Here is a 27,754-nt window from a genome sequence, read left to right on the forward strand (position 1 = left end):
TATCATGTGAAATTCTTCAGTTTTATATGCCTTTAAGTCCAAGCGGGAAGACAGAGAAGGAAAAAAAGTAAAGAAAACTACCCACAATATCAAAATATTACTTTGAATTCTAGTTTCCTTCCCTAATTATCCTGCTTCTGCTTACTATTTTTGTATAGCTTTAGCTTTAGAATAGTTGTAGATTTACAGAAAACTTACAAAGATAATATAGAGTTCCCATATACACAGACCCAGTGTCCCATATTATTAACACCTCTATTAGTATGACAGATTTTTTATAACTAATAAACCAATATTGATACATTTCAATTAACTAAATTTCATATTTCATTCAAATTTCCTTAGTTTTTGCCTAACATGATTCTCTGTACAAGGATGTCATCTGGAATACTGTAGTCCATTTTTTCTTCATATCTCTTTATGTTTAACTAGTCTGTGACCATTTATCAGACTTACTTTGGTTTTATAAACTTGACAGTTTTCAGAAGTACACTGAGTATTTTGTAGAATGACTCTCTATTTTAATTTGTCTGATTGTTTTATGATTAGACTGAAATTACTGTTTTTGGGAAGCAAGACTAGAGGACTTAATTGCCATTCTTATAACATTATATTGAGAGTTGAAGTTAACTTTGGCCACATGGATAAATGTAGGGTTTGTTAGATTCCTCCAATGAAGAAGCATTCCTATACACCAACAATAGATAAGTAGCGAGCCAAATCATGAATGAACTTCCATTTGCAATTGCTACAAAGAGAATAAAATACTTAGGAGTACAACTTACAAGGGAGGTGAAGGACCTCTTCAAGGAGAACTACAGAACACTCTTATAATAACTAATAACTAACCTGCTTCATGATAACCCATCAATCTATGAATAGATACCTCCATTCATGAGGGCTGAGCCCTCATGACCCAATGACCTCTTAGAGGCCCTACCTCTTAACACCATTACATTGAGGGTTAAGTTTCAATATAAGTGTCAGAGGGGACAAACCTTCAAATCATGTCATTCTACCCCTAACCTTCCAAAATTCATTTCCTTCTCATATACAAATGCATTCATTCCATCTGCATAGTTCCAACATCTTAACAACTTCCAGTATCAATTTAGAAGTCCAAACTCATCTGTAAGCCTGAAAAATCAAAGCAAGATAGCTACTTCCAAGATACAATGGTAAGACAAGTATAGATTACACATTCCCAAAGGGAGAAATAAGCCATAAGAAATGAGTAACAGGCTCCAAGCAAATTTGAAACTCAATTGGGCAGTTATTAAATCTTAAAGCTGGAGAATGATCACTTTTAACTTCATATCTGGTATTCCACAGACACTGGGGTAGGCAGTGTGTCCCCCAAGATGTCAGGCAACCTCGCTGCTATGACTTTGCTGGGTTCAGCCCACATGGATGCTCTTACAGATTGGAGTTGTACATTGGTGCCTGCAGCTATCCTATGTGCAGGTTGCAGGCTGTCAGTGACTCTACAGTTTGATGAGAATGTAAATTAGACAAAACACTGTGGAAAGTAGTCTGGAGATTTCTCAAAGAACTCAAAACAGAGCCACCATTTGACCCAATAGTTCGATTATTAGATATATAGCTAAAGGAAAAGAAATCATTCTCCTTTGACTAAATCGCCAGGGTCGTTGTGGTGATGGAACTATTTTGTACCCTGACTTTATCAATGTTAATATCCTGCCTGTGACATTGTACTATAGTTTCACAACATGCTACTATTGAATTCAATTAGATATGCTTAATCTCTATAGTTTGTTTATAAATTTGATGATATTTATTTGCAGAGTTTTCTGTATCTATCTTTCGATTATCATTCTGGGTTTGTAGTCTTATTAAGGGTTCATCCTTAGATTCTACATATGGTCTCCTCAGCTTTCTTCTAAGAATCAATTGGCACAGCTGGAATTCATTTGGGAGAACGCTTTAATATATGAATCTATTTGTTTTTCCACAAGGACATCAAGCAGGACAAGCCGCTTTTATCGAAGTAATCATCTTGTACCCTTTCCCTTCTACTTTTTATGCAACACTTTCCTTTGGCTTATCTCCAGCATTCATTTTTGTTTTCAAATAATCATTTAAACCATTTCCTCTAATTGAAATATTTTATTTGGCTTACATTTGAAAATGTTTGTAGGCTGGGCGTGGTGGCTCACACCTGTAATCCCAACACTTTGGGAGGCTGAGGTGGGCAGATCACCTGAGGTCAGGAGTTCAAGACCAGCCTGGCCAAGGTGGTGAAACTCCCGTCTCTACTAAAAATACAAAAATTAGCGGGGCATGGCGGCAAGCACCTATAATCACAGCTACTTGGGACACTGAGGCAGGAGAATCACTTAGACCTGGGAGGCGGAGTTTGCAGTGAGCTGAGATCGCATCACTGCACTCCAGCCTGGGTATCACAGTGAGACTCCATTTCAAAAGAAAAAGTTTGCAGTTATATATTAATTATGGGAGGGTTTATATTTTCATGATGCATTTTATGATACATAGATGTTGCCTTCCACGTCTGCAGCCTTAATGGTAGGGACTTTGCTTCACACATTAGCGAAAAAGAAAAACAACACAAAGGAAACAGATGCAAGCAAAACAGTATGGTTGGATCAAATGTTGTTCAGTTTGCCAATATTAATGACTTCATTTTGTAAAAAAAAAAATGTGTTTTGGCAGATATTTTACATAAGACGCAAAACTGGATTTGCATTTAAAATGTTTAGCAAAGTCAATGACGTGAGTGAAAACTTTGTGTTTTGTTTCCTGTCTTCATCTATGTGTTGGAGCAGGGTAGGGCAGGAAACCTCAGCTCTACATAACAGCGTTACAGGTCTTGGAGCTATCATATCTGCTGGTTGAAGGCTTGCCTCTACAGGGCAAGCAGCAGGCTCTCTTTTCGATTAAAAAACATTCATTTGAGCATTTGAACCTTCAGCTTGTGGCCTCTGCCCAGGCTGATGCACACTGCTTAACTCCAAATGTGTGGAAGGGTCAGTCGTGGAAGATGTAATTCCAAGATTCCTTAAAAGTACAGAATTCTCCACCGACTAAAGAGAGGAAATAGTGTCAGGTGACAGTCTGCATGTTACACTTTCAGATGCCTTTAGCTCTGCCTTTGCTCTAGCTGCTAGAGCTAGAAGCTTACTGGGAGAGCTTTTTCATCTCTTACGTAAAGCAGGATAATAGTACCTTACCTTCAATGGTAATTAAAATGCATTATCAGCTACTCAGTATAAAACATAAATAATGGTCAATTTTACTAGACCCCCGAGATCCCTGAGAGCAGAGCAGAAACTTTATTTTTTTTACTATTGCGTATTGACAACTGCCTGGCACATAGCAGTAGACTCTCAAGAATCAGTTGATTGCTGAATGTCAAATGATTGACCTAAAGGATATGAATACTACTTTGTAACATTTTAGGCCTATTTGTCAAGTTTAATTCTCCCCTCAAAAAAGAGAACTTAAAGAAAAAGAAAGTTTTTCATGACATGACATTCCACATTCAACTAATGTGTTTTAATCGATTTTCTGATGTCAAAATGTATGTTCTCAACCTTTTCTTGTTTTTTCCTCCACTGAAAACTGGAAAAGCTCCTCATTATCAGCTCAAACCAGACTCTGTTCTAGCATGGCAAATTGGATGATGAAGCTGTGCCAAACTTGTGACTTAGACCTATCAGCGTCTCAGCAGTAATTCTTGCTTTTCTGACGCCATTTCTTACCATTCCTGGTGCGCAGCTACTCCCTCTTAAGTAATCCAGTAGTGAACAGAGCTTTTGGCACATCCCGGCTCAAAACCAGGCCCACCTTGAGGCCAGATTTCTTGTCAATTTCCATCAGACCAAGATCCTCGGTGGCTGGAAGTTTTTATTTTCTATTATTTATCTCCAACCCTTTACAGTGCTCTTCATGAAACAGGCATTTGATGAATGAAGTCTTCTATTATCAGAAATTTTCGTTTGAGTTGAAAAGAAAATCTGACTCTATATACTCCATCATTTTGCTGATTGAGAAACAAAGACCAGAGCGGTGATGTGAATGTTTTGTCTGCTTAGATGCACAGAGTCTAAATTAAAATCCAATTCCTCTGGACTTCCAGTGCAATGTACTTGACAGGACTTCAGGCCGCTATTATCCAACAGTATTTTGCTAAATCACCCTCCCTCTCTCTTCTACCCTCTTTCCTCTATAATCATAGGCCTTTTTTAGATTTCAAATTTTTATTTTTACTTCTATTTTTTGTAGGTGCATATAGGTGTATATACTAATGGATTGCATGAGATATTTTGATATAGGCATGCAATGCATAATAATCACATCAAGGTAAATGTGTAACCATCACCTTAAGCACCTATCCTTTATATTACAAACAATTCAATGCTTGAATTTCTTTTCTTCTAGTTTTTATCTTTAGTTTTCTTACATTTGTATATATTTTAAATTTTCTATGAACTTTCTCCTGAGCCATATCCTCTTATCAATTATTGTAACCTTTAACATTTTTGTATAATTCTTTGAAAGCATATTTAAAAACAGATACATATTCTCTCTATAGCTATGTTTTGAGGTAATAATAGTGGAGATGAAATCCTCGTAGCTGAGAAAAGGAAAGACTGGTGATATGATATTCCACCAAAAAATCTGCAAACAAATTTTTCTTTTAAAATATTTTGTTTTTTAAATGTTTTTGATTACTGTACTTCTTAAGTGTGAAAAATTGTTTCCTGGACCCATTTTTCTCAGGAGGAAATGAATTGCAATCAATATTTGAGATATTTCAGGCTCCTGAGAACTATGGCTCCTATTTGGGAAGCAGGAGCCAGGGTTGGAGAAATTAAATCATCGAGATATTTAGTTGCCTTACAATGCTTGGAGACAATCTAAGCTTGAAAAACTTCTTTTAAGGTGCCTGCGTTTCCCACAGTCAATTATAATTAGGGTTGATTGACTTTCAGAGATTAAAGAAGCCGTAACTTTTCTGTAATTCTCAAAAGTGTTATAAGCATCAGAAGGTGAAGCCATCCTCTTGTTGACAACAGCACACTTATAGATGATCTAAAAGAGATGAATGAGTGGACTGTATTAAATTAAATGAAAATACTTAAACACCTGTGTGGCTATCATCACGATGAATACGTTGATTTTACTCAGTAGTGCTAATCACAAAGGTTTCATAAGTTAAAAAAAAGAAAGATTTCACTGGCGACCTGGATATACATGTTTTTCAGCATGCCATATTTATACCCAGAGATAATTTGTCCTCAAAAGAAAAGCTTGCTTTGCTATATGTACATTTTTTTACATATGAATGTTGATTTCTGCTTCAGAGAATGTAGCTTTTTGACAGTTGACTCTTCATAAATGTTCAATAGCATTTATTGAAGAGACTAGGATTTATAAAACATCCCTACACAGTCTGTTTTCATGTGCCTTCTGTGATGATTTCTTAATGCTCTAGTCCTAGATTAGTGGTCATACTGCCTCATGAACATGTTGATTTTCTATTATTTTTTGAATTACTTTGGATTCCATTTTGACATATCATTTTGACTCTTTTTTATCTCATTTTTCTTCAATGGAGTCCTTCAAATTATATGACATATGGATCAACCAATATGCCAAAAAAATTATAAATCAAATTATGTGGATATTAAGCATTTTGTAGCGAAACAAGGCTTACTGCAATTCATCCTCTATGAGCTCCATGTGTGTCAATTCATCACTATAGCAGCCTTGTCAGTTTTTACCTTGGTAAATAATTATTTCCACATTTAGTCTTCTGGGGGCTTGGCAGGGTATCTTGCCAGCTGGTCCACATTAATGAATACACAAACTGCTTGTGAACTGTGGCTGTGCTTCATTTTCAGCTGAGTGATATCACACTTATATGCAGAGTGATTATACTGCTTGAAGCTCCATTTTCACATGAAGGCATTTTCTTCTCACTTTGTGGAAAACTATTTTTAGTTTGTCAGGAAAGGCTAGCAGATTGCCAGCCTAACAAGTGAGGAAAGGATGGTTATTTGTTTATCTCTGGGGTAACACTAATATTAAATAGATGTCTTGTCAGAATCATAATCTCTGAGCTATTCTACAGCTTGTGACTAACATTTATGGGCATGCAACAATCAGAATATCATGACCAGATGCCAGTAAGGAAGCCATTATATTCCTTTCCCTGGGAGAATTGTTTCTGTGTCTCCACACCCAATAAAGTCATGTTGATATGGTCTGACTCTGTCTCCACCCAAATCTCAACTTGAATTGTAATAATCCCCACATGTCAAGGGTGGGGCTAGGTGGAAATAATTGAATCATGGGGGTGGTTTACTCCATATTGTTCTCCTGGCAGTGAATAAGTCTCACTAGATCTGATGGTTTTATATATGGGAGTCCCTTTGCTCCTCCTTCATCTTCCATTCTGATTGTGAAGCCTCCCAAGCTATGTGGAACTGTGAGTTCATTAAACCTCTTTCCTTTATAAATTACCCAGTCTTGGGTATATGTTTATTAGCAGTGTGAAAAGGAACTAAAACACATGTCAAAACAAAATCAGTGTTGTTACACTCCACAACCCTGTGTATCATCTAAGTATGGCTTCTTTTGATATTAAGAGAAAATCTTTTTTTAGAAAAGGTATGAACATGTTACTACAGACTACTGTGATGCTTTAACGTGTGTGCACGCAAACATATCCATACATTTGTGTTTATTTTCAAAGAAAAAAATGGACTCCTGTTATGGACATATGTTTTTAAAGTGTACATTTGATTGTATGATTTATTGAGTGGGTATCTTACAAACATTCATTAAAAACTGAAAAGCCACAATGATCTTACCTTTTGTGACTACAACATAACCATGAGATTTCTTGCTATCTAGACAAATGCTGTTATCATCTTATTTCTGTGTCAGTTTTAAGTGGGTAAAACATACAAACACTAACAATTGTCTCTAGCAGATGTTGGCACTTCACTCATGTCACCTTGACTTACATTGGAGTCTCCTGAAGAGTTACAATACAGGTACGCATTCTTCTCTCCATTTGGAAGTGTTCTCTGACCACCCTGGATGGGGACAGACTGGAAGTGCTGTAACAGTATCATCCCAGGAGCTACCCTCAAAAAATGAGGAACAGAAATAATGAAATAAATATCCCAGCTTCCTCACTCCTTGGTAGAATAATTCTGAGACATGATCTACACAGCTTCTCAGAGGATTGCCAACGCAATGGAGTCCCATTTGCCTGCAGTAGTAACCTCATCATCGACATAGTGACTCGCCTCCTTTCCCTTTCTCTATTCCCACTGTCTTCCGTGCTTTCTGTGATGACTGCCCAAATAAACAACTTAGTGTTTTAATGCTAAGTTTAACTTAGAGTTAAATCTTTGCCTCAGGGTTAACTTTTGTAGGAACGCAAATTAAGACATCGAGTTTAGCCAATAAAATAATGAAGACAAATACCTAGTGAAAAATTCTCATTCTAGATCCCTAAGGTGTAGTATTTTAATTTTATTGCATTCACCAATTTAGCTAAATAATGCCCCTTTCATTTGAATAATTAAAAATATAGCTGACTGTACTGCGTGTGCATAATCATTTGCTAATGTCTTTTTGGAGATTTATCCTATTAATTTTATTTAAGCTACCATCTCTATGCAGATAACTCCCAACTTCACAGTTCTATTAAACCTTCTTCTATTTTCTATTCTCCACTTGTCTTTGGTCTATGTTTACTGGGATCACGTTTTTGACTGAAAAAGTCAAACATTTCTAAGCTTTAATTATTCATCGCTTTCCCCTTTCTCCAAACCAGCAGTTCCCTACCTCCAATCTTCTGTCATCTGCTGTCAGCTCTACCATGTCAGTTCTATCCAGTCAACAATCAAGTGCATATCACTTCCTAATACCTTCCATGACTGTCATTATATTTTCCTGTTGCTCACTTAGTTCCAGCTTAGGTTCAGACTATGATAATGACCTCATGGCTGTTTTATTTTCCTGCCAATTTCCTGGCCCAAATACTTTTTTACCAATATGAATTCATCTTCCTAAAATTCTGCCCACTGCATATGAAATAGAAAGATATTCAAATGCCTCCAGAAACGAAATTGTCTGCTTTGTTTTCCAGTATTTTCCCATTTGAACATTGTGTTTTATTCACTCTATCCTTGATACATGTGATACTTTCCATCTTTAATAACTTCCTCTAAGTTTGTGGTCTGATGCCTGTTTATTCGTGTCTGAATCATTCCCTAATTCTGACAAAGGCTCCTAGAAGGTTATTTCTAGAAAATTCTGATCACTTCATTTTACAGGTGGGTAAAACCAGGCCTGGAGAAGTAGTGTGATTTGCTTAAAGACATGGATATTAAGTAACAGATGCAAGAGAGAATAAAACAAAGTTTTCAAGGGAGTATTGTATTAATTATTCCAAGCCATATCCTTCTGACTTGCCAGGGCAATGATTTTCCATGTGTTTTGTGTTACAATTAATAGTACGCCTCAAGCTTACTATTTCTTTAGTTATTTGAAGTGTAGACAAAAACTATTATTTCAATTTAACATAATTTTCTCCCAAGGTTGATTCAAAGCTCTTGAAGAACAGGGACCATATCTTTTACTTCTTTATAGAGTTCAGATAATGGTAACGAGGTAATGATTATGGAATACTAACAATATTCTTGAGCATAGTTGATGTGTCAGACACTGTGATCAAGTCATTATATATACAATTCCATTGAAGTTTCATCACCACTTTATGTGGCAATACTATTATCATTGCTTTTGTATATAAAACAATGAATCAGAAAGAAGTTAAATAACTTCAAGGTCACAAAGCTAGTAATTATCATGGACAGCTTTTGACATTCTGCTTGTATAAATGAAATTCCTGAAATATTTCTTTAACTTGCAAAAAAGATTCGGCAATTTGGAATTTTTGGGTATTGAATAATTGTAGTCTGTTCACTGCTTCTCATTTTGTTCACAATGCCAAATTCAGTGTGTGCACTACATTTATTGCTTTATTTTGACTAAGCTATAATCTTTGGTTTAGTGCGTAATCACAATTACCCAACAAAACCAACATGAAAGAGAGCGTTCTCACCAAGGATGACCTACCAAAGTTACATTTACCAAAGTCACTGCTTCTGGAAATCTAGAGAATATGGTGCTCTGAGAGGGACAATTAATCTGTTTTCTGCTTATGGAAATGTTTCTTTAACTTTTTTTTATATATCTTGTGGACATATAGTAGATGTATGTACATATTTCTGGATTCCATGAAATATCTTGATGCAGGCAGGCAATGCATAAAAGTCAAATCAGGGCAAAAGGGCTATCTATCACCTCAAGAATTTATCCTTTGTGTTTCAAACAATCCAATTATACTCCTTTAGTTATTTTAAATGCACAATTAAATCCCTTTTTATTATAGTCACCCTGTTGTGCTAGCCAATACTAGGTCCAATTCATCATTCTAACTATACTTCTGTACCCACTAACCATGCCCACTCCTGCTGTACCCACTAACTACCCTTTCCAGCCTCTGGTAATCATTCTTCTACTCTCTATGTTCATGAGATCAATTCTTTTAATTCTTAGCTCCCACAGATTAGTGAGAACTTGTGATTTCTATGCAATAATGAATTGAACAAATCTCCTCTTGATGAACAAATATTTGTTTATCTTTTGTGGCTATAATTTATATAAATACAATCAACATCTCTGAGCATAAATTCTTGAACAAGTGCTTATAATTACTTATATGGAATGCATTTTAATGAGGAAACTGAGTCAGTATGAATATTTTATATTTTTTGAATGTTACTGACTTTTTTCCCTAAAATATTTCACCAATTAATTATCTCACATTAACAGAGGAAATTATTATTATTTAATAATAATTATTATTATTCGCCATATTTGTCTATGGGGAAATGATTCATTTATTTGCAAACATATTTTATCAGAGTTTTACATGTTGGTCAAACTTATGGGGACAAACCCTAGGTGACTTTGCGTTTGGTGCCGGCTCTTAGATGCAACACCAAAATGTGGTTAAACTTATGAGTGCAAACCCTAGGTAACCTTAATTTTGATGATGACTTTTTCAGATGCAACACTGAAAGCACCAGCTATCTAAGAAAAAAGAGATAAATCGGACTTTGTTAAAACGAAAAACTTCAACTCTGAAAAGTCACTGTTAAGATCCTGAAAAGACAATCCAGAGACTGGAATAAATGTTTTGTGAAACACGTATCTGATAAAAGATATACCTTTAAATATGTTCAGAACTCTGAAAATCCAACCATAAGAAGACAACCCAATTTCAAGTGGATGAAAACCATAAACAGGTACACAACCAATGAATATATAGGAATTTAAAATAAGCATATAAAACTGTTCAATGTCATATGTCATTTGAGAATTGCGAACTAAAACAACTAGGAGATAGCACTACACACCCTGGAGAACGGCTGACATTCAAAACACCGAACCATCAAATATTGACCCATATGTTGAGCAACAGGAACTTTCAGTCATTGTTAGTAGGATAGACCTGGAGGAATCATAAAAGCATAAGGCTAAGTGAAAGAATAAAATCTTCAAAGGCTACATTATGTATGATTCCAATCATACAATATTCTGGAACAGGTAACTATGAATACACTAAAAATATCTGGTTTCCAGAGGCTGAAGGGTTAGGTTTGAGGCAAAGGGAATTGATAGGTGAAGCACACAGGAGATTTAGGATGGTGAAACAATTCTGTGTGATACTGTAATGATGAATGCTCACCATTACACACTTATCAAAACCCTTAGCATCCCCAACGTTGAGTGAGTTCTGATGTAAACTGTGAACTTTACCTAATAATGAGGTATAAATACAGGCCCATCAGTTGTTGCAAACATGCCGTAATAATACAAAATATAAATACTAGGAGACACTGTGTGTGTGTGCGTAGGGCAGGGCAGGAATTGGGGGTGGCATATATATGTGGGAACTCTATAACTTTGATGAAATAAGTTTTCTCTTTGTATTTTGGGATTAGCAATGCTCTAAAAATGATGTCTATTAACTTTTTAAAAGATGCAAATGATTTGAACTGACACTTTACTGAAAAGAATATACCAATCAGCAAAAGGCATATAAAAAGATGACCAACGTCATCTGTCATTAGGAACATGCAAACAAAAACCAAATGAGATTCAAATACAGGCTTATTAGAACGGCTAGCATCTGAAAATATAAAATACTAAATGTATGAGAGGATATGGAACAAGAGGAATTCTCATTCCTTGATAGTTGAACTGAAAAATGGTATAGCCACACTTTGAAATCCGTATTTTGTGAAGCTACTCATATGACAAATTGTGAAAGTTAAAATCATGTGAACTGAAAACAGTATAGTTGCCAGAGTCTTTGGAGAAGTGCCTTGATCGACCTCAAAGGAGATGCGCAGGGGACTTTAAGGGTGATAGAAGTGGTTGGTATAATACTTGGTTGGTAGATATGGGACTCCATGCATTTGCCAAAATACGTATAACTTCACATAATAGCTAAATCTGATGAGTGTATTTTAAAAAATTAATAATGTATTGGTTTTTAAAAGGATCACTCACAGGCTGCTGAAAAGACAATGGATTTTTCTGGGACAAGGGTAGGAAAAGAAGCAAAACTAAGGAAGCCGTTGACATACGACGTTAGGCGAGAGATTATATTAATTTCACACACAGCAGTACTTAAAGTGGTAGGTTTTGGAATGGATTTTAGCGGATGACAGAAGAAGTGTTGCTGTCTGGACAGGACAAGTGGGGAGTGCAGGCCCTGTCAGGAATAATATGCTAATGAAGACTGAGGGGCCTTTCCACCCCATTTCAGACGGAGGGCAGTGGAGCCCTGCCTGGGGCCTGGGAGGCCCTATCCCACGGTGGTTGAATGCGTCGCTACCTCTCTTGCACCTCGCAGGTCTCAGGGATGGGAGGGGCTAATTCAGAGGTGAAAGACTCAGATGCACAGAGTCAGTGAGTCCAGGCAGTTTCAAGAGTCCAGGCACAGCCTCTGAGGAAGGCTGGAAGGGAACACCCAAGGATGGTAGTGGCCCTTCCCTGTCCCTGTGCCTGCTGTCAGCTCTGGAGAAGCCCATCAGGGTCCCCAGATGTACAGCTTTCTGACTTCCATTTTGGGAGTCAGCTGGAGGGAAAGATGTCTCTGAGGGGGGCAGTTTCAGCTATGCAGAGAGAGGAGCCCCAGGACTGGCCAACTAACAAGATGAGAACTCTGTGGAAGGACAGTGACCTCCCAACATGGAGGGGAGGCCCATGCGTCGCCCAGCCACTCCCTGCTGACACCCATAGACAAAAGACTTGGAGAGGGAGAGGTGGGTGAAGGGTGAGGAAGTTAACAGAAATAGGTGGGAGGGAGTGGGGAGATAGGCAGGAAAGGGTGGAAGAGGGCAGGTTGGTGAGCACGAAGAGGTCGGAGTAACTTGGGAGGTGGATAGGAAGGGGTGGGAAGGAATGGAAAGGTGGGCAATAAAAAGTGAAGGGGGGTGTAAGGTGAACAGGAAAGGTTAGGAAGGGGCGGGGAGGTGGACATTAAGGGGAGAAAGGGGTCAGGGCGGACAGAATGGGGTGGGAGAAGACAGGGAGGAGGGCAGGAAGGGATGAGAGGGGTCAGGGAAGAGGGAGGAATCTGTGAAAGAGGACCGGGAGCTGGATGGAAAGGGGTTGGAGGGGGTTAGGGAAGCCGGCATAAAGGAGTGACAGGGGGGCGCTGAGGAGGGCAGGAAGAAGTGGAGCAGGAGTTGGGGAAAGTGGTCAGGAAAAGGTGGAAGGAGGCAGAGAGGTGGCGGGGTGGTTCCTCCGCAGAGAGGAGGCCCCGCCCCACGCTGCCCCTGCCGTCAGCGCTGGTCAACCCCCGCAAGGTTCCCGGATGTGCTTGCTGGTCTCCATCTTGTGAGTCCGAAGGACCTGCGGCGTTTTGTGAAAACTCTGGAGTCAGGTCAGCAGAGGGAAGTCAGAAATGGGCGGTCCTCAAGGTAAGGGACGGGGAGGCCTTGGTCTGAGGGTCCCATGGCAAGTCAGCAGAGGCAGCTGCCTCCGGTAGGCTGAGAGAAGAGTCCCAGGCCCTGCTGGGGATAAGAGGGAGGACTGAAGTGTCACATGTGCTTCAGAGCAGATGTGAGGCTGCCCCGACTGCCCCGTGGTAGAGTATGGATCGTGGCTGCCTCCTCACTACCTCCCTCTGCTCTCAGGGATGTGGAGGTTGCTCTGAGGTTTTGCCTCAGGCCGGCAGAGTGGTGGGGCCTGACCCTCTCTGAGAAGCGGTGAGAATGCTAATTAAATTCTCAGGGGACCATACAGTCCGGAGCTGTGGGGCTCTCGGAGTCTGGCCAGCCCGGGTTGTCAGCCCTGGGAGGCCCAAGCCTCTGCTTGCAGTCTTTAGCCTGAGGTGCTCCTTCACTTCCTCTTACAGGCGCTCCAGGAACCAGGTGGTGACGAACTGGGTCTCAGTTGCACTTGCTAAAGCCAGCACAGCAGAGGAGGCCAAGGCAGTGCCAGGAGTCAAGGTGAGTGCACACCCTGATGGTGTACCAAGGGTCCTACCCCCACAAACAGAGCAGACCCGGCAGCACCCAGTCCTAACCACCTACTGTCAGTCCCGAAGCCTGGGGTTCTGCCTACCAGCTGTGCCCCGAGGTGCTTCCTCACATCCTCTTACAGGTTCCCAGGGAACAACCCCCCTAGGAAGACAGGAGACCTGTCAGGCCCTAGAGGACCACTTTAAGAGAAGGAGAGATGTAAGGCCGCCTTTGTCAGACCAATTATGTGTACCTCTCTCAGCCGAGGTCACTCACACCGTCACTCTCTCCCTCAGGCGTGCTGGATCCCATCATCTCCGTTCCTGCTCACACGTTTACCTGCTGCTCCTGAACAACAGGCCTTATGCCTCTCTTTCCAAACCTTTCACACCTCGGCTTTGAGCAAGACTTACAGAACCCGACTGTGATAGAGGACTTGGTAGAGGCACAGGATTCCATAGATGAGGAAGAGGAGGATGCCTCCTCCTCTTCCTCTTTCCACTTTTTATTCCCCTCCTCTTCTTCGTCCTCATCCTCACTCTGTACTCTATTTCTGAGTGCTTCAGAAGATGAGGAGGTGCCTGTTGCTGGGATACCACCTCTTCCCCAGAGTCCTCCCGAGATTCCTCCCCAAGGTTCTCCTGAGATGTCTCCCCAGGGTGTTCCACAGAGTTCTCCCCAGAGTCATCTGCAGAATCATCCCCCGAGTCCTCTGCAGAATCCTCCCCAGAGTTCTCTGAACTCCTGCTCCTCCCCTTTCTTGTGGACCCCATTGAAGGAGGAGTCTAGCAGTGGAGAAGAGCAGGAAACACCTGTATGGCAGGCTTTCCCAGATAGTCAGTCCTTGAACAGGTATGTGCTGGATGAAAATGTGACTGAGTTGGTGCAGTATTTTCTCCTCAAGTATCAAAAAAAGGAGCCTGTCACAAAGGCAGAGATGCTGACTACTGTCACCGAGGAATATAAGGACTATTTTCCTATGATCTTTGGGAAAGCCCATCAGTTCATAGAGCTAATTTTTGGCATTTCCCTGACTGATATGGACCCTAAGAACCACTGCTATTTCTTTGAAGACACATTAGACCTCACCTGTGAGGGAAGCCTGCTTGATGACCAGGGCATGCCCCAGAACTGTCTCCTGATTCTTATTCTCAGTACGATCTTCATAAAGGGCAACTGTGTCCCCGAGGAGGCCATCTGGGAAGTGTTGAGTGCAATAGGGGTGTATCCTGGGAGGGAGCACTTTATATATGGGGAGCCGAGAGAGCTCCTCACTAAAGATTGGGTGCAGAGAAAGTACCTGGAGTACCGGGAGGTGCCCAACAGTGCTCCTCCACATTACGAATTCTTGTGGGGTACAAGAGCCCATTCAGAAGTCAGCAAGAGTAAAGTCCTAGAGTTTTTGGACAAGCTATCCGCTACCATCCCTAATTCCTTTCCGTCCTGGTACACGGATGCTTTGAAAGATGTGGAAGGCAGAGCCCAGGCCATGACTGACACCGCAGATGATAGTACTGCCATGGCCAGTGCAAGCCCCAGTGTCATGTCCTCCAACTTCTGTCCTGAGTGAAGTCTGAGGCACAGTCTTCCCTGTGTTTGAAGAGGGCAGTCGAGGTTCTAGGCAGCGGAGGGCCAGAGTGGAGCCAGAGGGACCACAGTGTTTTTTGTGTTCTTGTTTCATATGAGTGACTTAGAGTTTAACAGTTAGTGTGTCTGTGTGGGGGTGTATTTTACAAATGCTTCTCCTTCCAATAAAGGAGTTGGTCTTTGACTCAAATTCTAACATCTTTGAGTTGTAATCTTAGTTTATGATTATTATTTCCACTTGTGTTGCTGTTTGTCTGGTTTAAGAGAAAGAGTGATATTTCATAATGAAAAAAGGGAAAACCTGTCTTATTCTGTGAACCGAAACAGTATATTGTGATGTTCGGTAAGAATTTTCTTTAAAACGGGAAATAACTCTGCAGTTAACTGGTGGAACAAAATAAAGTATGGTTGATATATTCGCATGACCTTATCCTGTTACTGTGTTGTGCTTCCAAATTAAAGATTCATACCTTGAATTGCTTGGCTTATTCAAGAAAGCAGCAGAAATTCAATCTTAATAAATAAAAGCCTCAGTGGCTTTTTGCTAAACATTCTTTGAGCATTTACTTGTGGATGGTGCTCTTAGTAGTGGGGACACTATGAAAAGCGAGACTTATCTCTACCCATAAAATGGTAGAGTCTAGGAGAGAAGCCATGTCAGGAAGGTGGTAAGATATTCCCTATAATCTAAGGAACATCTTAAAAATACTGGGGAAGTGGGACTCCGGATGTGAACCTTCAAATGAGTTAAGGCAGTTTTGAGCTTTGGGAAACTGCAGTTGCTTCTGTGGGAGCTGATTGTCATGAAGCTGGGTGGTGGCAGGGGCCAGACTCTTAGAAGGTGAGAGAAAAGCCTGGAATGGAAAGCTACTTGAGCAGTTTTCTCTGGGTGAAGGATGAGGCAGAGAGGAGTCCCCACATGGGGAAGTAATGGGAGGTGTCCTGCAGCTCTCTAACTGGTGAGCTGTAACACAGTGCAAGAACTCGGTGATTGATACCCATCATCTGCAAGGATTTCCTGAGAAATAGGATGATAATCCCTTGAAGTGTTGCTCAGAAGCCCCTAGGCTGGCACTTATTTGCCTGGCCTGGGAGAGCCAGCTCCCACTCCATTGAAAGACATTTAATTAGGGTATTTTGAATGTAATGTGAGCAACCTGTAAGCAAGGACTAGATTGTTAGTGAAGGATAAATAAAAATAGTGGTTTGGATGGATGAGCAGTGGGGCAGATGTGAAGGAGTTGGTCTGTGACTCAAATTCTAGCATCTTTGAGTTGCATTCCAGCTGAAGATGCCTTCCCTCTTGCAAATTATACAGTATACCCTTTCAGAAAAAAAATGCACTGAGTTTTATTTATGAAATCAAAGGTTTGGTTAAGTTGGGTTTCCAAGACGCATTCACCTACATATTCTCTGAGATGTTTTGAATAAGAAAACTAAGAGCTGCATTTTGCCCAAAAGACTGTGGCAACCTTTGGTGTTATAATCATTGATAACAACTGCGATTTATTACAATTCCAATATATGCCAGGCACTGTGGCAGGCATTTTACTCACATTTACATGCATTCCTGCAATTCTACAAGACAGGGCTTATCAAACCCATTTTACAGATGAAGAACCCAAGGCTCATGATGCGTGATAAATTCCCAAGATTACGTGGCTGGACTGTGGCAAAGTTGCGACTTGAGCCCTGATCTGAATTCATTTAGGCCCACACTGTCCCCACCTAGCTTGAGGAAGGCCGTAGCCTGTTAATTCTTTTCACACTTCTTTTTTTCTTGAGACAGAGTCTCCCTTTGTCGCAAGGCGCCAGGCTGGAGTGCAGTGGTGTGAGCTCAGCTCACCGCAACCTCCCGCCTCCCGGGTTCAAGCAATGCTCCTGCCTCAGCCTCCCAAGTAGCTGGGACTACAGGTGCACACCACCACCCCCAGCTAATTTTTTTTTTTTTTTTTAAGTAGAGACGGGGTTTCACCATGTTGGCCAGGTTAATCTCTATCTCTTGACCTCGTGATCCACCCACCTCGGCCTCTGGGGTTTCACCACGTTGGTCAGGATGGTCTCGATCTCTTGACCTCATGATCCACCCGCCTCGGCCTCCGAAACTGCTAGGATTACAGGCATGAGCCACGTGCCTGGCCCTTTTCACACTTCTTACTGTCTCTCAGGTGAAATAAATTTGAACTATGTGGCTAAGATATTAAGTTAGGCCTAAAGATGGAAGATAAAAATGGGAATAAAGTATAATTCAGGGAATATTATTGGCTTTCTATATCTGAAGTCCTCTTGTTCCGAGCCCTAGGTTTCTTGAGAGCTGGCTGTTCAGGTGCTGGCAGATTAGTCCATCCCCAGCATTTTTCAGATTACAGCCCCCCTCCGTTTCATCTTCCCTTTGTGCTTTCTTGTTTAGTCCTAGAGGTTTTTTTTTTTTTAATCTTTCATTACATTTTAATTAAAGCCCAGAAAGGCAGTACAATTTGAGTGCCTCTGTTACAGTGTTTGAAGCTATGTAATAGGTGCTTTTGTTCAACTTCCAGAAAGAATGCATCTCTTTTTATTAGTCCTCAAGTTTTTAGCCAAGCTATCCAGTACCATCCCTAGTTCCTTTCCATTCTGGTACATGGATGCTTTGAAAGATGTGGAAGACAGAGCCCAGGCCATAATTGACACCACAGATGATGCTACTGCCATCCCAGTGCAAGCTCCAGTGTTATGTCCTCCAACTTCTGTCCTGAGTGAAGTCTGAGGCAGATTCCTCCTCTGTGTTTGAAGAGGGCAGTCGAGGTTCTATGCAGCGGAGGGCCAGAGTGGAGCTGGAGGGACTACAGTCTTCTTTGTGTTCCTGTTTCATATGAGTGACTTAGAGTTTAACGGCTTTGGATGGGGTGGGGGGGAGTTTTTACATGCTTCTCCTTTTGATTGGCTTAATTCACTTCAGAATCTTAGTTTATGAATATTCATCACACATATACTGCTGTTTATCTGGTTTAAGAGTAAGAATTCGATAATTTGTAAGGAAAAAATGAAACCCTTCTGTCTAATGATCTGAAACAGTGCAATGTGGTGTTGGGATTGGAATTTCCTTTAAAATGTGAAAGGACTCATCATTTAAATAGTGGAACAAAATAAGGAATTGTTAATTTTTGACTTTCCTCATCCCCTTCATTCTGTTGTTCTTGAAAATTAAAGATATATATTTGGGTTTGTTTGGCTTATTAAAGAATCAACAGAATTTAAATCTGAATAAATAAGAGCATCACCAACTCCTTTACCTGCTGAACATTATTTCAGCATTTGCTTGTGGAAGGCTCTGTTAGTAGTGGGGATATTAACAAAACAAGGTTTATTCCTACCCATAACATGGTAAAGTCTAGGTGCAGAAACCATATCAGGAAGGGTAAGATTTTCTCTACAATCTAAAGAATGAGTTAAAACAGTGGGGAGGTGAGACTCCTCTTGGAGCCTTCAAGTATGAAGGCCCTAAACTAAGGCAGTTTTGGGCTTCAGGAAACTGCAGGTGCTTCTGTGGGAGCTGATTGTTCAGAATCTGGGCGCGGTGGCTCACGCCTGTAATCCCAGCACTTTGGGAGGCCGAGGCGGGTGAATCACGAGGTCAAGAGATCGAGACCATCCTGGTCAACATGGTGAAACCCCGTCTCTACTAAAAATACAAAACAATTAGCTGGGCATAGTGGTGCGTGCCTGTAATCCCAGCTACTCGGGAGGCTGAGGCAGGAGAATTGCCTGAACCCAGGAGGCGGAGGTAGCGGTGAGCCAAGATCGCGCCATTGCACTCCAGCCTGGGTAACAAGAGCGAAACTCCGTCTCAAAAAAAAAAAAAGAATCTGGGTGGTGGCAGGGCTCAGACTCTCTGAAGGTGAGAGAAAAGCCTGGAATGGAAAATTGCTCTGAGCAGGTCCCTCTGGGTGAAGGATGAGGCAGAGAGGAGTCTCCACATGGGGAAGTAACAGAAGGTGTCTTGCAGCTCTTGTACTGGTGCACTTGAACACAGTGCAAGGACTAGGTGATTGGTCCCCATCATCTGCAAGGGTTTCCTGAGAAACATGGTGATAATTCCCTGAAGTTGTGCCCAGAAGCCTCTAGGCTGGAACTCATTTGCCTGGCCAGGGAGAGCCAGAGCCCATTCCATTGATGGGACTTTTAATTGGGTTATGTTGAATGTAATATGGGAACTGTAAACAAGGGCTAGGTTTTTAGTGAAGCATAAATAGAAATCGTGGTTTGGATGGATGAGCAATGGGGAAGGTGAAAAGGAGTTTGTCCTTCACTCAAAATCTGTGATCTTTCAGTTGCATTCCAGCTACAAAAGTCTTACCTTATCCAAAGTATACAATATATCCTTTCGGAAACACAATGTACTGAGTTTTATTTAGGAAGCTGAATTATTGGTTGAGTACTTATTCTGTGATGTATTCAGCTATATATTTTCCCAGATTTTTGAATCATAAAAATAAGAGCTGAATTTTTAAGTAAAGGTAGCAGCAGCCTCTGGGGTTATAATCGTATTTGATTACAACTGCCATTCATTACGATCCAATGTATGTCAGACACTGTGCCACATGCTTTACTCACGTTATATATGTTCCAGCACTTCTACAAGACAGGACTTACCAAGCCTATTTTACATAGGGGAACCTGTGGCTCACAGTGTTTGATAATTTCCCCAAGATTGCATGGCTAGAATGTGGCAGGGCTGGTACTTGAACCCTGGTATGAATTCATCTAGGTCCATCCTGTTCCCACTGCTCCCCAGCCTGAGGGAGGCCTTCTGCCTCTTACGTCAGTTCTCTTCACTATTCTTAATATCTTTGAGGTGACCTAAAGATAGCCACATGGCTAAGATATTAGGTTCAGCCTCAAGAAGGAAGGTGACAATAAAAACGAAATACAATTCAGGAATTGTTGTGGCCTTTCTTTACTTAAATTCCTCCTGTCATGAACCCTAGATTTCCTCAGAGCTGCCTCTCTCCAGGGGTCAGCAGTTTTGTTCAGTCCCAGCTCTTTCCCACATTATAGGACCTTCCTTTTGACCTTCTCTGCATGCTCTCTTACCTAAATCTGGAACGTGGCCTGCTGATCAGCTTGTCACTAAGGTTTCTTCTTGTGAAGACTGGGCCCAGCTCCCAGGGTAGTAGCCTGGAGTCAACTGCCCTTCCCCTGACAGAAGCCATTCCTACTCCCTGCAGAAGTTCCCTGACTGTTTAATCCCTCACCCTGGATCCTCTATGATAACAACAGCTTTTTGATGTAAATGTGCATTTTGGACAGGGATGTTTCAGTACCTACCATGGGCATCTTCAACACACCCTCAAAGCATAGCCACGTAAGCTGGTGAGTAGAATCTTATTTGCCACATAATATACTGGTTTTAGGGATGTAATGCTGAAGTCAGAAACAGAGTTTTTGAAATCATCGTGCTATTTGATATTAGGAGTAGGACTGTAAAAAGATTTATGTGAAACAGGCCACTGAACACATACAAAGATGAATGAGTTCTCATAGGTGATCCAAAACCAAAGCTTCCCTCAAAAACTTTGTAGGTGAGAAAAGACTATAGAAATCACTTTGTAAATAAACAACCACAAGAAGCCAAATTTCTTTTTTTCTCCTTTTTTTTTTTTTTTGAGGCGGAGTTTTGCTCTTGTTGCCCAGGCTGGAGTGCAATGGCTTGATCCCCGCTCACTGCAACCTCCTCTTCCTGGGTTCAAGTGATTCTCCTGTATCAGCCTCCTGAGTAGCTGGGATTACAGGCATGTGTCACAATGCTCAGAGATGGGGTTTTCCATGTTTATCAGGCTGGCTTTTAACTTTCAACCTCAGGTGATCTGCCTGCCTCGGCCTCCCAAAGTGCTGGGATTACAAGTATGAGCCACCGTGCCTGGCCAACAAGCCAAATTTCTAAAAAACAAAACACACAAAATTCTGAATGATATGAACAAGGGTTCCTTGGTGGACATGCTAGGTGTGATTTAAAAAGAAAGCAATAGTTATCCATCCTTCCGGTGTCTCTTGTCTGTGTTCCTGCACCGCAGGAAAATCCTGATTTGCAGTGTGTTACAGACACCTGTACAACTGTAGGAGGCCAGGCGCAGTGGCTAACGCCTGTAATCCCAGCACTTTGGGAGGCTGAGGTAGGCGGATCACCTGAGGTTGGAAGTTTGAGACCTGTACAACTCAGGAATGTTCAGTCATTGGAAGGTAGCAGAAGTTCACAGGGTAAGATATATACTGTACATCAAAAGGAATGAGAACATTCTCAACCTTAAGATACTTTACAGGTTATTAAAATGGCAGTGCAGAAAAGTGCTATTGAGGGAAAAAGGTGGAGCCCTCCCTGCCAAGAGTTAAATAATTGTTTTAAAACTAGATGTAATACTGTATTTGAAACCGCAGTTTCTTATAGGATCCAAAAACAGTTGGAAGATTTCAAGGCAATGTTTGCCTTTCCAGAAACGATTCCAAGAAATGAAGGGACTTATTGCCATAAATGTCAATAGTTGCTTGTAACTGAGCACTGTAATAGTTTCTGGGTAACAGTGCAAGTGCCCATTTTTATCTCTTCTACCTCTCTTTCCTGGCTGCATATTTGTAGTTAGGCCGAAGCCAGGGCAAAATTCCCATGCTTTCTTTTCATTTCAGCAGCTACCATGTTGTGATGTGCAGCTAAAAGATGAAAGCAGCTTCAGTTCCTGAATCACGTGAGAGCCGAGACTCGTTGTGCATTTGTTTATTATCCCATAACAAAATGCCACCGACTGGGTGGCTTAAACAATAGAAACTTATTTTCTCATCTTTCTGGAGGCTGAAAATCCAAGATCAAGTTGTTGGCTGATTTGATTTAGTCTGTGGCTTTGTTCTATGGTTTGTAGACGGCTGCCTTCTGACTGAATTCTTACGTGGTTGTTACTTGGTGTGAGTGTCTGTGTCCTAATTTCTAATTCTTATAATGGCATCAGTCATATTGAATAAGGTCCTACACATATGACCTTACTTTACCTTGATTGCCTCTTCAAAGGTTCCATCTCCAAATACAGTGATGTTCTGCAGTACTGTATGAATTTAGGGGGAGGGGCACAATTCAGCCCATAACACCTTGCCAACTCGAATCAGAATTTATGTGCGTAAAAATAACCTTGCTGTGTAAAGCCATTGAAATTTCAGGGATATTTTTTTCCATTCCTTCAGATTTCTGTTGCTTTATCTGACTACTGCACTGCTCCTACTCCTGTTCTTAGGCTTACTTTAATATTTTACTTAAAAGAAGATAGTACATGTATTCTTCTTGCAAAAAAAATTCTAAAAATACAACTCACAATTTTCCCCTTTACAAAGTTCCTCTAAAATTCAGCCTTCTACTCAGAAGTTAAAAGCTGACTTCAGGCTTTTAGAAACATAGATCTGCATACACACACACACACACACACACACACACACACTAGGGAAATAATATAGTATAGATCTGCCACTCGCCTGTACCACTATTCTAAGTTCATCTGCATCCTCTCCAAAATCCTATGTCAATATCAAAATGTGGCATTATTTGGAGATAGGATCATTTTAGAGGCAAACAAGTTAACATGAGGTTATGAATGTGGGCTTTAATCTGATATGACTGGAGTCCTTATAAAAAGGAGAATTTTGGACACAGAGATATGTATCCCGATAGGATAATGTGAACAGACATGGGGTGAAGACAGCTATCTACAAGACCAGGAAAGAAGCCTGGAAAACATCCTTCCCTCATAGCCCTCAGAGGGAACCAACCTTGCATACACCTTGCTCTTGGTCTACCAGAATCCAAAACTGTGAGACAAGAAATTTCTGTTTCTATCACCCAGCTTGTGGCACTGCTATGGCATCCTAACAAACCAAACTACTCACTTATTACAATGGATGCAGAAGCTTTCCATGAAAACACATATAGATTTGTATTGCTTTTGTAATTACTCCCTAGAATTATAATTTATTTCGGTGAAATAACAAGTTGAACAAATCTTCTCCTGATGAACATGTGTTTGTTTCTCCCTTGTGGCTGTAATTAATAGAACTACAGTCAACAACTGTGAACACAAATTATTGGGCACATGCATGCAATTTCTTATAGGAAAGGCATATGAATGTGGAAAGTGAGTCAAAGTAAACAGGACATGAATATTTCATATTTTTTAACATGTTGCTGACTTATTTCCCAAAATGTTTCAGCGATTCGTTTCCTCTAAAATAAATGTATATGAATACCTTATATTTTTACACACATATTTTATCATCTTTTAAATTTTTGTCAGACTTATGAGTGCAGTCTTTAGGTGACCTTGGGTTTGGTCACCAAACTATTTTAGATGCAGCACCTAAAGTACCAACCATCTATGAAAAAAAGAGATAAGTTGAATTTCATTAAAACTTACCAATTCTATTCTGCAACACACACATTGCTAAGAGAATGAAAAGCAAGCCAGAAACAGTTATAAAAGATTTGTGAAACTAGTATCTGACAAAAGACATGCATTAAAATATACACAAAACTCTTAAGATCAACTGTAAGAAAACAAAAACTCTGATTTAAAATGGGCAAAAAAAATCTGAACAGGCACCTCAGCAAAGAATATATATGAATGACAATTAAACACGCGAGAAGATTTTTAATATTATATGTCATTAGGAAATTGCGAATTAGAACAACTAGGAGATAGCACTAGATACCCATGAGAATGGCTGAAATCCACAACACTGTAATAGCAAATATTGACAAGTATGTGGAGCAACGGGAACTCTCAGTCATTGTTAGTTGTATCACATAGAGGAATCTTGAAAGCAGATATATTTCTGAAAACAGAAAATATACAAATGGAGCATAATTTATGATTCCACCTGTATTCTGGAACAGGTAACTGTGGATACAATGAAAAGTTCAGTGGTTTCTGGGCCCTCAGAGCGGGTGGGATTTGGAAGGGCATATATGAATAAATGAAGCACACAGATTTGAGACGGTGAAACAATTCTGTATGTTACTGTAATGCTGAATGCTTGTTACACATTTGCCCTAAGCAACAGCATGCACCACACTAAAACTGAGTCTTGATGTAAACTGTAGACTTTAGTTAATGATGTAGTAGTGTCAGGTCAATCAGTTGGAGCAAGTGTGCAACATTATTACAAAATGTAAATGGGAGTGTGTGTGTGTGCACAGGCACAGGGGGTGGGTTAGTGGAGATATGTGGGAACTCTGTATTTTTTATTAAGTTTGCTCTCTGCATTTTCCAATCAGCAATACTCTCAACATTCTGTTAATTTTAAAAAGACGCAAATGATTTGAACAGACGCTTCACAAAAGAGAATACACCAATTGCTAAGAGGCATGTGAAAAGATGATCAACGTCATTTGTCATTAGAGAAATGCAAATGAAAACCAGAAAATATTCCACTACACACTTATTAGAATGACTTAAATCTAAAAATTTGAAAATATCAAATGTAACAGAGGTTTTTATTAGAACAACAGGCATTCCCATTCCTTGCTAATTAAAATGAAAAATGATACACCCACTCTTTGAGAAGTGAGTATTGTATGAGCCTATTCATATGACATTCTGGGAAAGTTACAACTCTAGGAACTGTTAATAAAAACAGAGCATAGTTGCTAGGGGCTTGGGAGAAGTACAGAGATTGACTTCACAGGAGATGCACAGGGGAATTTTAGACTGATGAAACTGGTCAATGATACAGGACTCCATGCATTTGTTACAATGCTTATAACTTTACATAATAAATATGATATGTGTAAGCTTTGAAAATTAACCATGGTTTGGGATTTTTAAAAAGTTATTGGCTACTGAAAAGACAATGGATTTTACAGTGATGAAAAAACAAGAAAGCAACAGTAAGGAAGCTGTTGCCATAGTCTAGGGAAGAGATGCTCTTAGTTTCACCCAAAGCAGTAGCAACAGAGATTTACTGAAATAGATGGATTTGGAATGAACTTTAGTGGTTGAGAGAACAGAGATGCTATTGCACTGGATGGGGATTAAGAGAAAGAAATAGAGGCATCAAGCACATACACACACACGCGCGCGTGCACGTGCACACAAATCTTGTCACCTTTTCTATTACCAAAAGCAAAATTGAACCATGATTTGGTCCTTACAGTTTATTGTTAGTATTTATGTCTATTTTATAACCTCTCTGATACACACATAATTGCTACTTCTTCCTTAAAATCTGGGAATGTCCTCATTCATGGCAACTATGGTACAACTTCACTGGCAGTGGCAGCATGTTCACTGAAGGCTGAAACTAAAGTGAGAAAAAGGAACTGAAGATGAGTCATGTTTGGAGAAAGGTTGTCTTCACTCCTTTTAAAAGGTCCCTGACACTGTCCCACTGATTCAATTCCAAGAGCATTAGTCCCTCTCTCTTCTGGACAGGAAGAGAGACATTTACTTCCAATGTCAGGAGGTCAAAAGATAGATTGTCATTTTCTTTTCACTTCCATAAGAAGTGCTCCCTTTTTGGGACCTCAGAAGAACAACTCCATGAGGATAATTACCAAGGACATGGGAGCCAGAGCTGGAAATAAGCCACCAGCTGCCTCCCAGACTTGGAGAAAGCTTCGTTGTCTGTGGATTTCCACCTCGAACACTGAGGTTCGATACACCATTTCTGGCTATGAGCAGGGGCCATCTGCCCCTGGGACACTGAGCCACAGCTGAAGAAGGACGTCAGCTCATCAACAGCTGAGTTGATTCTGGCCATAGTGGATAAACAGAACCCCAAGCGTCAGTAAAATCTCTGGCTCAGCCACAAGTCAACCTCTTTTGGAGTCTCAGGGCTCCTGAATCTTTCTGAGGGTCCTGTTAAGAGTAAGAGAAGCAGAAATTCCTTTCATGTGGATCGCCAATCCATGTGTAGAGGGAGACAGGCCTCTACTCCAATCACATTTGGGCAACCTGGCACTGGATTTAAGTTGACAAAGTGTTTGTGGACCTGGTCAGGTTTCTGTCATCAACACAATATACCCTGTTCATGATTTTCTGGAAAAGAACTACTCACGTTCTATTTCTTAGATCCCCAGAGTTACAGAGGTCAGCAGAAAGACTGGTCAAATAGGAGGGGGAATAAATACATCATTGTCCCAGGTAGCCTTCCTCTAGCCACTGTTGAGTTTTAAGTGCTACTCTGAGAAAGCAAAAGGCTCGTGAAAGTAGCAGGGCCTTCTATAGGCTGAGACAAGGGGCAGAAGGAGCAGCCATTTCCTCTCTTCCCCTTTGACTCATATTATCTTGCTTCCTTCTGTTACTGACATGACCAACGACCCCAGCCTCTTTCAATCCTTTCACCTCGATCCTTACTGATGCTGTAATATGTTTTTACTGCTGACTCGCCAAAAAGGTAATCTAAACAGACACTTATTTATTATTCTGTATATGTCCGTGTATATTTGAAGATTTTTTGTAATCTAGTATTTTTTAATTAGGCTTTGCATCTCCTAGTGATAGTTTTGTGTATGGTGTGAAGAAGGGTTCCACTTAAATTAGGATTTTTATATGGATACTCAGTTGTTCCACTGACACCTATTTCTGCAAGACTGTTCCACGTTGTAAGGCTGTGATTTTTTTCTTATCAGTTAAGGGCATATTTAGGCTGGTTTTGTTGCTTTTGTTTTCTCAGGACTGTCCACTCAGTTCCATTGGCCTATGGACCAATTCCTGCATCTAAATCTCAAACTCTTCATTACATTAGCTGCTTTGTAATTCTTACTCTCTGGTAGACTAATTACTCTTTTTCAAGGATGTGTTGACTGTGCTTGACCATTTGCACGTCTTTATATTTAGAATCAGGTGATTCACACATGTCCAAAGCCATTTGGTTGTTTTGATTTGGGATTGCAATCAATCTATAGATTCTTTTTTCTGGAAGAACTAACATATTTAAAATATTGAAACTTCATACCTATGAATTTATTTTATTTTATATTTATGTAAGTCTTCATTAATATGTCTCAACAACATTTTACAATTTTCATCTGTAAAATTATTTTTGGTTAAGCATTTTTCTAAGATACTTGATACGGTAGTATGATAGGTTAAAAATTATATATTCTTTACTTTCATTTTCATACTCTCTCCCTGACAGAAAACAAAGTTGACATTCTTTGGAATACCGATCTGATATTAGCAAACTGATATATTATTGTATATTGAATAAATTACCTTTAGTTCTTTTTTTTTTTTTTTGAGACGGAGTTTAGCTCTTGTTACCCAGGCTGGCGCGCAATGGCGCAATCTCGGCTCACCGCAACCTTCGCCTCCCGGGTTCAGGCAATTCTCCTGCCTCAGCCTCCTGAGTAGATGGGATTACAGGCTTGAGCCACTGCGCCCGGCCTAAATTATCTTTAGTTCTTCTGGGTTCTTTTCACGCACAGTCAAAGCATCCATTAATCACATAAGCTTGTTTCCAACTGGCCAATCCCCATCCCTTCATTTATTTCTTTTTGCATTACTACCCTTGCTACTACCTCTACTATAAAAAGTAATAGAAATACT

The 27,754-nt window shown here is 40.3% G+C and overlaps 2 protein-coding genes across 3 annotated transcripts in view; both read left to right on the forward strand.

The window, feature by feature from the left end:
- Positions 1 to 27,754, forward strand: part of LOC118150514 (uncharacterized) — a 62,120-nt gene that overhangs the window by 12,316 nt on the left and 22,050 nt on the right. The window lies entirely within an intron of this gene.
- LOC144581180 (melanoma-associated antigen C3-like) lies at positions 12,970 to 15,673 on the forward strand. Of its 2 annotated transcripts, none has more exons than XM_078363889.1 (3): positions 12,970 to 13,064; positions 13,502 to 13,595; positions 13,904 to 15,673. In XM_078363889.1, the coding sequence occupies exon 3, from the start codon at positions 13,972 to 13,974 to the stop codon at positions 15,175 to 15,177; it is 1,206 nt and encodes a 401-aa protein (XP_078220015.1). In that variant the 5' UTR covers positions 12,970 to 13,064; positions 13,502 to 13,595; positions 13,904 to 13,971; the 3' UTR covers positions 15,178 to 15,673. The 2 variants fall into 2 exon arrangements, with proteins under 2 accessions (XP_078220015.1, XP_078220016.1); XM_078363890.1 differs by having other exon boundaries at positions 12,970 to 13,027.

This window comes from Callithrix jacchus, chromosome X (genome assembly GCF_049354715.1).
Source record: "Callithrix jacchus isolate 240 chromosome X, calJac240_pri, whole genome shotgun sequence".
Classification (NCBI taxonomy): Eukaryota; Metazoa; Chordata; class Mammalia; order Primates; family Cebidae; genus Callithrix; species Callithrix jacchus.

What these genes read in the sequence shown, in the direction of transcription:
- LOC144581180 (XM_078363889.1), top strand. Translation starts at nt 13,972, where the DNA reads ATGCCTCTCTTTCCAAACCTTTCACACCTCGGCTTTGAGCAAGACTTA.